This window comes from Sminthopsis crassicaudata, chromosome 1 (genome assembly GCF_048593235.1).
Source record: "Sminthopsis crassicaudata isolate SCR6 chromosome 1, ASM4859323v1, whole genome shotgun sequence".
In the NCBI taxonomy this organism is placed as follows: domain Eukaryota; kingdom Metazoa; phylum Chordata; class Mammalia; order Dasyuromorphia; family Dasyuridae; genus Sminthopsis; species Sminthopsis crassicaudata.
The window spans coordinates 188439455-188455677 of record NC_133617.1 but is presented as its reverse complement, the minus strand read 5'-3'; the positions used below and the strand labels follow the sequence as shown (position 1 = coordinate 188455677).

General features: G+C 33.2%; 1 protein-coding gene across 2 annotated transcripts in view; it reads left to right on the top strand.

The window, feature by feature from the left end:
* The window catches only part of GPLD1 (glycosylphosphatidylinositol specific phospholipase D1), a 58966-nt gene that overhangs the window by 28971 nt on the left and 13772 nt on the right, over nucleotides 1-16223 (top strand). For both annotated transcript variants that reach the window (XM_074272717.1, XM_074272726.1), the window contains 8 exons: nucleotides 355-462; nucleotides 1131-1158; nucleotides 1266-1405; nucleotides 2609-2674; nucleotides 4627-4747; nucleotides 7976-8115; nucleotides 10251-10437; nucleotides 15239-15349. In XM_074272717.1, coding sequence (XP_074128818.1) covers nucleotides 355-462; nucleotides 1131-1158; nucleotides 1266-1405; nucleotides 2609-2674; nucleotides 4627-4747; nucleotides 7976-8115; nucleotides 10251-10437; nucleotides 15239-15349 — 901 coding nt within the window. The remainder of the gene's footprint in view (nucleotides 1-354; nucleotides 463-1130; nucleotides 1159-1265; nucleotides 1406-2608; nucleotides 2675-4626; nucleotides 4748-7975; nucleotides 8116-10250; nucleotides 10438-15238; nucleotides 15350-16223) is intronic.

Below are 16223 nucleotides of genomic sequence, written 5' to 3'. Positions count from 1 at the left end.
TATGCATGAGTAATTTTTTTTTATAACATTATCCCTTGTATTCATTTTTCCAAATTTTTCCCTCCCTCCCTCTACTCCCTCCTCTAGATGACAGGCAATCCCATACATTTTACATGTGTTACAGTATAACCTAGACACAATATATGTGTGTAAATCCAACTTTCTTGTTGCACATTAAGTATTAGATTCCGAAGGTATAAGTAACCTGGGTAGATAGACAGTAGTTCTAACAGTTTACATTCACTTCCCAGTGTTCCTTCTCTGGGTATAGTTATTTCTGTCCATCATTGATCAACTGGAAGTGAGTTGGATCTTCAAAAGATATCTTTCCATTGATTCTAATCTGTTTCTCAGGTATGTACCTGTCAAAGACCTAATGGGAATCTACAAGCAGCTCTATGGCAAGGAAGTCATAACGAAAAAAGCAATAATTGACTGTTCGTATCTTCAGTTCTTAGAATTGTAAGTTTAACATAGACAGTTCTTTCCCAAAACTTAAAGAAAAAAAATGACATCTAGTTTTCCTGTGGATTTCTTATAATAATATTTACAAGACTTTTATGGATCTATGATCTCATCTATTTGGATACACCCATCACAATCCATCTATGTCCACCCATCTTGAGTAACTCTAACCCATGTTTTCCTGTAAAACCCTCACAGAGGGGAGAGGCTCCACCTATTATGTTAGGATAATATACTTCCTTGAAAACATTTCTAATATTCTCATTATCTTAGTAACATTTACTATCTGGATTTTGCATATTTGCAGATAGGAGTATATTGGAACTTGTTCAAACCAGCTTATTAGAGTTTAATGTTAAATTTTCAGTATAAGCATTTATACACTGGAAACCAGCAAATCTACTAATTATTTCCTGTTTTATAGTTTTGTTCATTGTTTAGATTGAAGAAAGTGATGAAGAAAATAATTGATAATGCAGAATAAACTAAAAATATGCCATAGGTTAATTTTCTCTCTCTCCACCCTCACCCTTGTTAAACATTATCAGCACGCTGCAGTTTTAATCTTTTGGAATGGATATATTTTGGTAGGACTTTATTTTCATCATTTTGTTTACATCTTTCTAGGAAATGCCACTTTCATTTTATTATAATTTATATTACAGGTATGGTGAGATATTGATTCTTTCCAAGGTAATTTTCTTTTTTATCATTATAAATATAATACCCTTTTAAAAGAATCAGATGGATGTCAAACCAATATCTTATTTTATTTTTTTCCTTGCCTGCTTTTTATATAGCTTTATCCAAATTTTGCAAGAAAGTCCCCATTTTTGGTGGAACAATTCCAAGATTATTTCCTTGGTGGACTAGATGATATGGCATTCTGGTCCACTAATATGTTTCATCTAACAAGCTACATGTTACAGAATGGGACCAGGTGAGGCATTATTTTGTTTTTTTATGCTTTATGTTATACTGATTTTTTTACCCTCTAGGAATTTCAATTTGCTCCAGGACTTACATATATCTATATCTATATCTGTATCTATATCTGTATCTATATCTATATCTATATCTATATCTATATCTATATCTATATCTATATCTATATCTATATCTATATCTACATCTATATCTATATATTATATAATGATATATTAATTATATATATATCTTTATAATTATATATAATATATTACATAATGACATATTAATTACATATATATATGCATATATATATATACTATGGTATAGCTATAACCTAATCTATCAGAAAGACAAAGAGGGTGGCAAGTATGAGCAGTGGTTAAAGGAAGTAGGTATGTTTAGTCTGGGAAGAAAATTTAAAGGTACACAGTTACTGTTTTCAAATATTTGAAAAGTTATTCTATGAAAGAAGAATTAGATTTAATTTGCTTAACTATAGGGGGTAGAACCAAGACCAATGGATGGAAATTACGGGGAAGGAAGCTTTGTGGTATAATAGAAAAAGTCCTAGACTTTGAATCAGGAAAACCTGAATTCAAATTCTGCCCTTAAGTACTTGCTTATTTTAATCTATAACCTCTCTCAGACTTATCTGTGGAATAAGAATAATAAGAGTACTTCAAAAGGTTGTGAGGCTTAAATGAGATAATTCAGCTATAATATACACAAATATTTGAAGTGCTTTGCAAACTAAAAATGCCATATGTTAGTAGTTGTTATTATTGTTATTATTATTATGTCATAAAGATATAAGTTGTAACATAGTAATGAGAAACTTCTTAACAGTTCAAAAGTAAATGGAATTGGACTGTCTCGAGAAGTAGTAGGTCCCTCTTGTTGAGGCTAAATGCTCTCTGTTCTGGTCAAGACATTTGTTATTAATGTTCTAGTGTAAGAGTCTTTAATTGGACCTTTTTTTTTTTTTTTTTTTGGCTGAGGCAATTAGGGTTAAGTAACTTGCCCAGGGTCACACAGTGTTAAGTGTTGGAGACCAGATTTGAATTCAGGTTCTCCTGACTTCAGGGCTGGTGCTCTATCCACTGCGCCACCTAGCTACCTCTGAATTTGAAATTCTTAATTTAAATAATTGAAAGTAAATATGTTTCAGAAGATGGTCTGAAAAAACTTCACCTTTTTTTGCATACTTCTATAGTGACTGTACCCTACCTGAGAATCCTCTGTTCATGGCATGTGGTCCCAAACATAATAGCAGCCTTGGGTAAGTGGAATACTGATGTTTTCATTTAACAGCCCTTGTGATTACTCATAGGATCAGAGATTTAGAGCTAGACAGGCCTCTGACACTCAGAAAAGATAATCCCATTTGCAATCTGTGGATCTTTCAATGGAAATATTTACCTAATTGATTCTTGCTGAATAGATTTTTTTTGTTATATCCTAAGGCATATTGTACCAGAGGCAAATTTTAATCACTGTGGTCCTTGAAATCATATCCTATCTAAGGGATATCATTGTCTCCCACAGAATTATAATATAAATACCCATTGTAACAATCTTTAACAAGGGGATGTAAGGGGAGATATAGGGGGTTAAAATTCAATTTTAGCCTTTTAGTATGTTTCAGAGATAACCAGAATTTAATTAATGATATTTTTGAAACTTTGACATAATTCTTCTCACTTGAAAATATAGATTATCATAGGATTGTGAATACAGAACTGAAATACATAGGCCATCTTGCCAAATTCTTTATTTTACAGATTAGGAAACTGAGGCCCAGAGAGGTGAAATGGCATATCCAAAGTCATAGAGATAATAAAATGGGATTTAAACCATGTTCTCTCACTTCAAAGATTTTCCACTGTACCACAGAATAGAAGATAAATATAAGAGACTGGAGGACTTGACTGAAAAAAGGAGAAAATAAGTATTGATTAAAGGAAGAATAGGGCAGAGGTCATGGTTTTTAATTCTAATCTAGTCCTTTTATACCAGCAATAAACTGAATGACAAATTTTCTTTCTTTCTGACTTTCTATATTCCAAGACAGGAATAGCATTGTGTTTCCTAGTGAGAAAACTGTGATAATTATCAACCTTCACATTTCCTAATTAACTTCAACACATCTGTTACTTTTCAGAGAGAATCTCTTATCCTCCTTAGCTGATTCCCAATGGTAATGATAGAGGATCTCTGTCTTTCATTTCCTGCATTTTAGAATTATGTTTTGGGATAAACATTTGAATTTGAAAACATTTAACTTTTTTTTGTTAATGAGAACTTGTCAAATCTTTAAGGAATAGTATATACCATGGTAAAATTTGCATTTTAACCTTATTTTTTTGTCAAATACAATTAAACCTTTAACTGTTAATGATCCAGAAGGAACTCTAGCTTTATTAATCATTGAACATTTAGAATTCTGATACTCTGAAAAACATATTGAGTAATTTTCTGAGAGTGGAAGCTTTTTGTGTTATTAGGAGGCTTCCTGGAAGTATTGTAGTACAGGAAAAAATGGGGGAAAGAATAACCATTTTTTTTTTGTCCCAATATAATAGCCAACTAATTGTGTTGTTGTAGGCAAATTACTTTTTGGGGCTGTAGTTACTCCATGTACAAAATTTTGTTGTATGGTCATTCAGTTGTATCCAATTCTTCTTGCACCATACTGCCTATGAGATTTTTGTTTGTTTTGTCAAATTGCTAGAGTTGTTTGCTGTTTCTTTACCCAATGGATTAAGGCAGAGTTTAGTGACTTGCTCAGGGTCACACAGCTAGTAAGTGTCTAAGGCTGGATTTGAACTCAGGTTGTACTGACTCCAGGCCTAGTACTCTATCCACTCCATCTGTTCCATATATAAAATAGATGTGGGTTAGAAGATTTTTAACGTACCTTTGCATGCTAAATTCTGTAATTCTCTTTGTGGAGATCCCTCCTCTGTCACTTCTTCATTTGTAAAGGCTGGTGGGGCTGCAGCTTGATGGCCTCTGAAATCCCTTTCAGCCCTAAATTCATGATGTTACGACCCTATAAGCTCAGAGAAAAGACTAGAAGACTTATCCTGTTATACTTCCTTCATGCTCTAATAATGTCTTGTGATACATGAATATCTCATTATCTATTCTTTAGCCTTCTTATTCAAAATATTTCTTAATCAGTAAATAGTTTTTTGAAGCTTATCATTTATAATTGATTTTTCTTGACAGAATAAAACTACAGAAAAATAAATGTCATGCGAATGTAAATGTATCCTTAGCTGAAAATACTAAAGGAAATATAAATTACACAGAAAGAGGAGTCTTCTACAGTGTGGATTCGTGGGCCCAAGTAAGTATTTCTTTCTAAATAAATTGAAATAGATAAATTGAAACTCTAGATTGTGGTTTACTACCAATGGATTGAAGACCCTTACTAAAGCCCAAGACCTATTATTGCAGGTTTATAAATCCTTGTACCCATCATGCAATATCATTTTGACCTTGATTTTATTCAAATGCATATATGTGTGCATGGTGTACATATTTACTGTTTTTCAAATGTATGTAAATGCTATTGGTTATTAATAAAATATAAGTTTTTAATGTGATACAAAATTGCATTTTATTTATTATGATTAAATTAATCATAATTGCAAATATGTATTTTGTTTATAACCAACAACATCTACATGCATTTGAATTTGAATTCATAGAATTTCATTTATTTTCTCAGTTGAGGGATACTGATATTATAGGTGCTCATAGTCAAAGATGGTCCTAGAGAATGAACCTGGGGCTTCTGGAGGTCCAGGACAGCCAGAAGGGGGCCCTGATTTGGCTTCAGTGCAATGCCAGTCAGTAACACTTATTCAGAGCTCACTGTGTGTCCTGTCTTAAGAGGAATGATGAGGAGATAGAAAGGAATTAGAAAATATAATTCTTATTTTGAGATAGCTTACAAAATATGGTCTACCCTAAGAAAAGCTTTTTTTTTTAAATAATCGCTTTTTATTTTCAAAATATATGCTGTAAGACACAAAATATCTTACCAAGAACTCCACTGATTCACTGAAGAATACAAGAAATATTTATTTTACATTCTTGCAAGAGTGGCTGCCAAAATGAGTAGACATACCTTTGAAATCTCCAAAGGCCTTAAATCTTTCTAAAGATCTTTATTTACTATCACACACTCATCTTTGTCTCTATCACACCCTGTGTTTTACACTGTATTCATTCATGGACATATTTACACTCCAAGAAAATGTAAGCTTCTTGAGACATGTAGTCTCTACATTATATTTTATTTAAATTTTTAATGACTAATACTTAAAATATCTGTTGTTGTGCTCACAAGGACAGCAGCAGCAGCTGTGTATTTGAGAACTCTTTGTTTTGCATGTACTAGAGAAAGTTTGGGTCTTTCGTCATAGTAGAAGACTTACAAAGTACTTTTTTCAGTACAAATGCAAAATAATATACTATTTTTAATGATGAAATCATTGAGGCTGAGAATTAAAATGCATTTTGTATTTACTCAGTTAACACCTTTTAAATGTTGGAATTGAGATATGAATCTAAGACTCTTAACTCTAAACTCTAAAATAGACTTGGAGTCAGTTTAGAACTAACTAGTGTTGTTTAGAGTATGTCTTCTATGTGTTTATATGCCCTATCAATCAGTTAGTCAACAAGCATTTATGAAGTGTTTACTATAAGCCAGGCTATGATAAGAGCTGGGGATACAGACTCTAAATTCAAGGGGGAGACAACTTGTAAATTCAAGTTATATACAGAGTGATGTAAGGTTATCTGAAAGTGGAAGACATTAGCAATGGGAATAACTGAGGAAAGGCCTCTTGTATAAGGGAGGATTTGAGTCGATACTTAAGGAAAGCAATGGAAACTAAGAGGCAGAAGTGAGGAAGCAGAACATTTAGGGATGGGGAAATGAGGATATGAGGAACTAGTGCAAAGGCATGGGGATGGAGAAGAGATTATCATGGTTGAGGAACAACTAGTCATTAGTGCTAGATTTAAGAGTACACAGAGGAGAATAAGGTGTAATGTGGGAAAGATAATGCAATGTACTTCCTATTGCCACTTGTTAAGATAAAGACTGTGATGGGAAGAAAACACTTCAAAACTTCCAAACATCAATCCTAGAAACTAGAAGTTCCACCTTAAAAATCAAGATTGAGAGGGAAGGTACAGCTCTAGTTTGGACCAGCTGGTAGATGTCCTTATCTTCCTTTTTCTGTTACTTATTTTTAGATCTTTCTTATCTTCACCTCTTACTTTCTATGAAATTCCATTTTTCTTTTCTGATCATGTATTCGCTGTCTATATCAGGTGCTGAAATTGAGTACCTGAGCTTATTGACTCTTGTGTACAATCAGTTGAGCCTGCACTCTGAGCAAAATAAAACTATTACACAATCTCTGAATCATTGGTTTGGTGATTGACAGCAGTATTTAATCAAGAGATTCTCAGATAATATTTATCTCACTAGTGTGGAGTCAAATTAAATGACTAAGAGGATTTTATATTTGATCTCAGAGATTATGGGAAGCCACCTGAGCTCATTGATCAAGGTGAGTGACATAGCCAGATCTACACTTTAGATAAATCACCTTGACAGCTGAGTGGGGAAATAGGAACAGACTTGAGGCAGAGTTAAAAGTTAAAAGAGTTAAAAGGTTATTGTAGTGGTCCAGGCTATAGGTGATGAGGGCTGGAATTAGGGTTATAACTGTATGAGTGAAAGAAGGCTGTTGTGGAGGTAAAAATGACAAGATTTGGCAGTGGCTTGGATACATGTATTAGATAAGAGGGAAAGGATCAAGAATGACACTGACTCCCAGATGACCTCATTTCAGGGGAACTTTGGGTTATATATCTCTTTGTGTGTTCAGGACTTGTTTGAATATGTTCACCAGAACTTTTTGTTTAGTTTTGCTTCAAAAGAAAACAATAAAATCATCTTTGATTCAATATCATGTTTTGTGGGAAAAAAATACAATTTTGGGATCAATTTTATTTGGAATTTAGAAAATTAATCATTTATTCTGGTCTTAGGTACATGATTTGGTTCATTTCAGGTCCTGAATTTTTTTTCTTCTTGCCATACATTTTTGTTACTCTCTTCTGCCTCCCTGCATGTAGTAGCCCAACTTGTATTCAACTGATCTCAATGGATAAATTTGATTGTGCAAATAAGTATACATCTATAAAATGTCATTCCTTCAAAAAGTTCAGTGATTTTAGCAGATACCCATTTATATATCTGGATTTATGTATAATATACTGAAAAGAGTACTGGACTTCACATCAAGAGTCTTGGGCTTCAATCATGGTTTTAATATTTATTTATTATGTGACTTCTGTCAAGTCATTTCTCTCCTTTCCTTTAATTATTCTTTAATGCTTCCTATTGATTAATTGATATCTTTGTCTGACCTACCTCATATAGTTATTTGTCAAGCCTAAAAGACTAGAAATGTAAGCTGCTGTGATTGTAGGAATTTACATGTGTGTCTGTAATCATGGCTAATATTTAATAATTCCTTTCTTTTAGGATTCGGTCTCCTTTTTGTATCTGACTTTCACCAAGAAGTTAAGGAAAGTGTTTGCAAGTGAACATCCTCACCAGCATAATTACGTGTCCAGTCCCATAGCATCTTACTTTCTGTCACTTCCCTATGTGAAGCTTGGCTGGTAGGTTGGATTATTTCAGTATCAGTAACTCTCTTTATTTGGCTCTGATAATTAAAAAAAATTAAATCTGTTTTCAAAGTATATTTTCTAGTCCAGTTTATCCTAGGCTAAATATGTTCATTTAGTTAATCCCTGGCTCCATTTGGCACTTCCCACTTCACAGTGGCCGTGCTCTCCAGAAGTCAGGTATGAGTCAAAGTGTTTAAGTGAGATTCAGTAATTTATATTAAGATCTTTTCAGATCTTTCACTAATTAATGCTTTTGAATGAAGTTCAATTAACTGTAACCTTTATATTTTACTCCATTACCTTCTTTTTATTTTTTAAAGTTTTATTGAGGTATTTTGTGATATATATATATATATATATATATATATATATATATATATATATATATATATATATATATATATATATAATTTATATTTATTTTTCACTACACTTTCCTCCCATCCTGTACCTGGGGAGCAATCTTCCCTTGTAAAAAAATTAACTTATGTACAGAACTTTATATTTATTTTTACTACACTTCCTGCCTTAACCATTTCCTAGTTATGTGACAGTGGGTAGTTCATTTAACCTGTCAGTCTTCCGTTCCTCATCTTTTATAAAATGAGGAGTAATAATAACATTTGTATCATAGGAGCAGATGATATAACAATACAAAGTTCTCTGCTAATCTTAAAAGCATACTATAAAAATGCTATTATTTCTTTAATTCTGTGCTGTTAAGATGTTTTGGGAAATCTTTTTATTTCTTTGAGGCATGATACTATTTTTAGAGGATTGTTAATGAGCTACCAAAGCCCTTTTCCTTCAGGCTATTAATTTGTTCAATTATAACACAGTTAAATTAACTCAGGAATCAAAATTTGTCTTCACTGTTCATGGACATATGTAAAATGAGCTCTTGGATTCAATGGATGATCATTCTAGATAAAAATTCCTGATTATGTTGGCACCCATAGAAAGATCTAGTCCCCAATCCAATAAACACTTCCTTTGAATCAGGATTGAGGTACATGAGGATGTTAACATATATCTTTAGATGGTCCCAATTGTCTTAAGCAGTAATTTTTTTTAACCAAATGAGGCAAGTTTTTGCATGATGACTATCAACCCCAGGCTTGTGATTCAGATATTATTCTATAGTAAACAGGAGGCTATTACTGAGAACTTGAAGTTTATTTCTTTGTAAAGAGGTTGCTTGTTTGCAACTCTTTAATGTTTTGATTTCATGAATTCCTTGAAGGTCCAGTGTGATGTGTGCCTGGCACACTTCATGTAATTGAAAGAGAAGGAGATGCAGTAAAATAAAAAAATATATCTTTATTAAGATAAATAAATATCTTAATAGATATTTATTTACTGATTATATACATGTGCATGTGGGGAGGGGTGTCAATGAATTTTAAAAATATGGAATATATGTGTATGTATACATATATATCTTATAATTATATTTCTCTATACTTGATTTCTTTTATAATGCTGTGTTTAATTTTATACATTTGAAAATATTATCCATTGAAAGAGTCTGTATTTGCCAGACTGCCAAAAGAGTCTGTCCATGTCACACAAAAAGTTACGAATCCTTGTTTTTAGAGTGAGCAGGTCTTAGGTTGATAATAATTTAAAGCTCTCCAATGTAGCCACGATGATAGTTGGTTCTAATTACTTTAAATAGTACTCAATTTTTCCCTCAACCCTTTCCATCTTCCCCATAAGTATGGACATGGGATCTCATTGATGCAAGGAATTCTTGGCAAGGAAACTCTCTTCTCTGTTGCTGGATGATCTAAATAAACCATCTATCATTTATAATCTTTGAGATTTGTCAGGGGCACGAAAAGGTTGTAAATTTCTCATGGCATCACACAACTAATATATACCAAAGGTGATTATAAACTTAGGTCTTCCTGATTTTAAGGCCAGCCCCTTAAATATTTATTAATATTTTATTTATTATTTAAATAATTATAAATATTATAATAATATATAAAAATAAATAATAAATATTTATTAAGTTAGAAGATTTGGAAGAAGTCCACAAGAGGAAAGAAACAAGGAAGAAAGTGTTTTGCCTAAATCAGAAACTTCCTGTGGTATAACTGATAATCTCTTCTGCTGTTCAGGTCAATGACTTCAGCAGACCTCAACCAGGATGGCCATGAGGATCTGGTGGTAGGAGCACCAGGTTATAGCAGATCAGGCCATGTTCAGGTGGGACGAGTATATCTCATCTACAGCAATGATATAGGTTTGCCTCCTGTAGACTTGGATTTGGACAAAGAAGCACATCTAATTCTAGAGGGATTTCAGGTGTGGTTCAATATTTTTTCTTTTAAAAATGCTGCATGTATTTTATTGGATAATAATTCATTGTCTAAAGCCTATAATCACGTTAGTATATATGTTAGTTTTATCAAACTTCTCAAGATTCTTTAAATGTCTTAATTGTTTAAATAAAGCATGATGCATGTTTAATGAAAAAAATCACTGAGTTTTAAGAGGGAGTCTAGCAAAAAAATACTTAAAAAAAAAAAAATATATATATATATATATATTTTTTTTTAAGTATTTTCACCCTAGGGCTAAAATAGAGACTAACTATGCCAGAAGCCCATGTATAGACAACTTAAATCTTAATTCTTATCAAGACACTAGCCAGTATTAGGCAACTAGAGATTTCTTCCATGATAATGAAGTTTAAAAGGTGCACATACATTTTTATTCATACAGAAGGTAGAAACAAGGGTCTTAATAACTAGTTAACAAGAATAATGATTAAAAATAGGAAATTTAACAGATGATGTGTTCTTGCCTTCTTCTTTGTTGTAAATGTTCATATTCTAGGTTAGTGATTCTCAAAGAATTCCACCCCGGGTTTCCAAGACCCTTTCAGGTAGTCTGCAGAAGGTAAAAACTGCTTTTACCACAGTACCAAGATGTTTTGATTTCCAATGCAATAAATATTGATGGACATAATCCATATAAAATCTTTTGGAGGAGGGGTTCTAAATTAACTTTGAATAATATAAAGGGGTCTTAAGACCAAAAAACTTGGGAACTGTTGCTATTCTTTTCCTTCTCTAGCATCAGTCTCCTTAGTAATAACTTCCAAATGTCCTAGGGTCCTTCCAACTTAATGGAATTGATCTTTAAAAATTGATTTAAAAGATAACTTCTATTCTTTGTGTTCTAGTCACTTCTCATGATACTTTCTCTAGGGCCACAGACTTGCAGGTTAGGACTCTGGCCTTTATAGCTGCCATGAGAAAGGACAGTGGTAATTTATTTATAAATAAATGCAGTGTTAATTGACTTATACAAGGTCACTTGAGGCAAACTGTTAGCTTATGACATAATTTTCTCTGTTGGACAACAATTTTAAAGTTTGTGATTTGAAAAATTGTATCGAGTCTGGTAAGTTCTTGCTCTGATTCTGGCATTAACTGCTTATGGGTATCAGGCAAACCACTTAACTTTTTTGTGTTTTAGTATTCATCTGTAAAGTAGAAACAACACTAATTATATGACTTATACACTTCAAAGAATTGAAGGAGAAAGAGAAGGAAAAAAAAATAATAGACAGGAGTGAACTTTGCAAAGTTAAATGACAATACTCCACCCTTATGTAAGATAGAAAGAGAAGTTCATTTTTGCCAATTTCTGTGTTTTGGGTAGACCCATGAACACCGTGCTGTAAGTAGCACATCACAGTATTATGGGAGTTGAAAGAGAATGTACAGGGCATCTAGTTTAACTTCCTAATTTCACAGATGAGGAAATTGAGCTTAAGGAGAGAAATTAATTAGCTTAAATTCACATTTCAAATGGCTAAGCTAGAATTCACTTCCAAATTTTCTCACTACAAACCTAGTCCTTTTTTACTTTTTTTTAAAATAACTCCCACAAAGCTTGAAAAAAAGTTTCTAAATAATTCCACCCACTCCTGTTTGCTGCTCATTATTCACCTTCTCCAGAAGCCTCTCAATCTGTTTGTCACAATGTTTTACCAAACAGAATCATTCACTGTGTATGTTTTTTGGGAATAGGAATAATTGAGTAAGTTTACAGAAGCAGTACTTTAAATAGAATGGTAGTTATTATTACTGTTTTAAAATTTTTACTAAATGGTATCTTGAAGACCAGCATGGACTAGTGGAAAGAACACTGACCTGGGTATCCAGGTCTTTCAGCTTTGCTACTAATTATCTCTGAAACCCTCTGAGCTGTGAAATGAAGGCATAGCTGGACCTTGAGGTCATCATCTTACAGGTGAGCAACCCCAGGGAGGTTCTATGTATGTGTCAAAGATAGGACTTGGACACAGGTGTGCAGACTCAGAATGCTCTTTCAACTGTACGGGATTCCTAGATGATCTGTAAGCTCCATTTGAACAGATGATGATGATGGTGATGTTAATGATAATGATGATTCCAGGATTGGATTTCAGATACCTCTGGGGATGCTTACTTAACTTTAAGAAGAGTCTGAAAAAAGCACTCATTAATGATCTAATAATAAGGTTCCTGGGGCCATGTAGAAAAGTTACCTAGGATGAGAAGATATTCTCATGATTGGGGATTAAAAGGAGCATTGATCCATTGAGGACTGGCAGGGAAACAAGTCTTTAGTCATTGCTCTGTCTGTCTTTGCCTTGCTTTGTATCTCCCGGTGGTTCAGGAAAATTTTCTTATCAGGTTCCCACCTACAAAAAGGCAACGGTGTAGTGAAGGTTACCTAATAAGTAATAGATATGCTTGTAGAAGTAAGGGAGTTATGCTATAGACAATGTGTTGTCCTATACATAGTCAAGCTCAATATGGCATAGTGAAAAGAAAGTTGGGCTTGGTACTGAAGATCCAGGTTTAAATTCCAGTTAAACTACCTACTAACTGTGTGATCTTGGACTTCATTAATTTGAAATTCAGTTTCCACATTTGTAAAGTAAGGAGTTAATTTATTAATTAATTTATTTTATTTTAATTATATTTATTATAATATAAATTTTTTGACAGTATATATGTATGAATAATTTTTTTTATAACATTATCCCTTGTATTCATTTTTCCAAATTATCCCCTCCCTCCCTCTACTCCCTCCCCTAGATGACAGGCAATCCCATAAATTTTACATGTGTTACAGTATAACCTAGATACAATATATGTGTGTAAATCCAACTTTCTTGTTGCACGTTAAGTATTAGATTTGGAAGGTATAAGTAACCTGGGTAGATAGACAGTAGTGCTAACAATTTACATTCACTTCCCAGTGTTCCTTCTCTGGGTGTAGCTGATTCTGTCCCTCATTGATCAATTGGAATTGTTGAAGATATCCACTTCCATCAGAATACATCCTCATACAGTATCATTGTTGAAGTGTATAGTGATCTCCTGGTTCTGCTCATTTCACTCAGCATCAGTTGATGTAAGTCTCTCCAAGCCTCTCTGTATTCATCCTGCTGGTCATTTCTTACAGAACAATAATATTCCATAACCTTCATATACCATAATTTACCCAACCATTCTCCAATTGATGGACATCCATTCATCTTCCAGTTTCTAGCCACTACAAAAAGGGCTGCCACAAACATTTTGGCACATACAGGTCCGTAAGGAGTTAATTTAGATCAGGAGTTGGCACGCTACTGACTGAGTGATGAATCCAGCCCACAGCCTTTTGTTTGGTTTTCACAACTTAAATTATAATGAAAATTTATTTTAAATTGTAAAAACAATTCTTAGCTAGGACTAATAAATGGTAGTTAAAGTCCCATGAGCTATATGTATTGCCAACCCCTAGAGTAGATTATCTCAAGTGTTGCTTCCACCTCTGTGCCTAGAAATTATTATTAAACTATATTTTTGTTAAACTGTATTAAACAATTATTAAACTGCCTATACCCTTTGAATCAGAAATACCATTCCTAGATCTATTTTCAAATATGATTAAGGAAAAAGGAAAAGAACCTATATGTTCCATAAGTGTAGAGGCAAAGAACTGGAAATTGCAGGGTTGCCTACAAATTGAGGAATGACTGAACACATTGTGATGGAATACTATTGTACTGTAAGAAATGATGAGTTCAATGATTTTAGAAAAGCTTGAACAAAATAATGAAGAGCAAAATGAGAAGAATTAAGAGAACATTGTATATAATAACAACAATATTGTTTTAAGAATAAATTTGAATGAATAAGTCATATGAAGAAAGACATTATTTACATCCAGAAAAAAAAAAACTGAGATATAGAAGTATGAGTAGAATAGCTTTACATACATATGTAAATATGTGAGGGTGTATATACATGTGAATATATTATTTACATATATGTAAATTTGTGTCTAATGGTATTCATCTTTAGGGAGAGAAGGAAAAAATTCATATGGAAAACTTTATTATATATTTAAAAGGAATATCAAGTTGTACATAATATATTTTCAATTTCATGTGCAATTATTTTTATCATATTATGTTATGGAAATACTTGTTTTAGTTAATAAATTAAAAAAATTAAAACAAATTCTACATCTACATTGATCTTTGAGGTCCTTTCCAGTTTTAATAGTCTCTGAGTCTTTGGTTTTAGACCAAAATTCAATGAAAAAGAGCATTGGTTCTGGAATGTGAGGACCTGGATTCAAAAACAATCTATATGATTCCTTTATTTCCCTGAACCTCAATTTTCTCATTTGTAAGATGAAGGGGGTAGACTAGGTGACTTTTAAGGTTCCTTTTAAATTTGATCCTAACAATGGGAATTATTGAAGAAGAAGGCTTTAGGAACTCCTCTACCAACCCCCCAAAGCTCCTAAAACAGAGGAACCCCCCCAACTATTCATGAACTACCTGATATCTTGTTATTACCCTAGGACAGTGTATGATTCTTTCTGAAACTATGAGCCACATTATATTCTAAAAACCTCAGAAGCACAAGGAAGGTCTTTATTTACTGCTGCCCTGTTTCCAGGGATCTTGTGCCTTCATCATAGCAGGAGACATTCCAAAAATGTTACTTGGGAAACCAGCATAAAGCACAAGGCTTTTCTTTTTCTTTTTTTTTTTTCTTTGAAAGATTAAAACTTAGCAAATGGGAAATAATATTTAATCCTTCAGCCCTCAGGTCGTTTTGGGTCTTCCGTGGCAGTGTTGGATTTCAACAAGGATGGCCTGCCTGACCTAGCAGTGGGAGCCCCCTCGGTGGGAGCTGAGAAACTCACTTACAATGTAAGGTTACTTTGAGGAGACTTGTTTTCTGCTCTTTCTTCCCACCCTCCCCCCAATCCTTTCTTCATTTCTGAGGAGAAGTAGAGAATTTAAAAGTCCAGGTATCATCAGTGAAGATTCTGATGTTTATGATCTTCACATAGTAATATGATGGCCCTTTTTTTCATCTTTATCCTACAATGTTAAATACCACGGGGATATAGAAGAAACATAATACATGGTCTTAGCTCTCCAGGCTGTTAAGAGTTTTGTTGGCAAACTCAAGACAGTTGGAGAGGAGCAACGCAGATGCAGTTCACTTCAAGGCAGCAGCAAGATATCACAAGATAGTGTATGAGAAGTGTCAGTCGACTGGTACAAGCATCATATTACAAGTTCCAGAAGGAGACAGATCCCGGAGGGCCAGAATCATCAGGAAACATATTGTGGAGGTGCTGAGAAATGAGCTGAGCATGACGAATGATAGGAGTTCCTTAGGCAGCCTTCTCCCTGTTGACTTTAATTTTTTATCCTAAGGGAACTGATGTCCCTAATTTTGGGAAATAATTAGAGCATTATAAGTTTGTGAGAGAAGACACTAAACTGCTATACGAACTAGATCTTTCTCATCAATAATTATTATTAATTGTTATTCAGCATCCTTCAGGCCCTATGAAAGACACACAAAAATTATTAAACACACACATTTTTTTCTTTTATATCATTTAATCAATCCATCTGCAGTTCTTAAGGGCCTATTATGTGTCTGGCACTGGGATATGCCTATGAATACAAAGAAAGAAAGGTCAAAATAATTTTATCATTCAAGGAGTTCACTTTCCACTGGGGAGACAACTTGTAGATATATTTATCAAATGTTATTATTATTAAATAA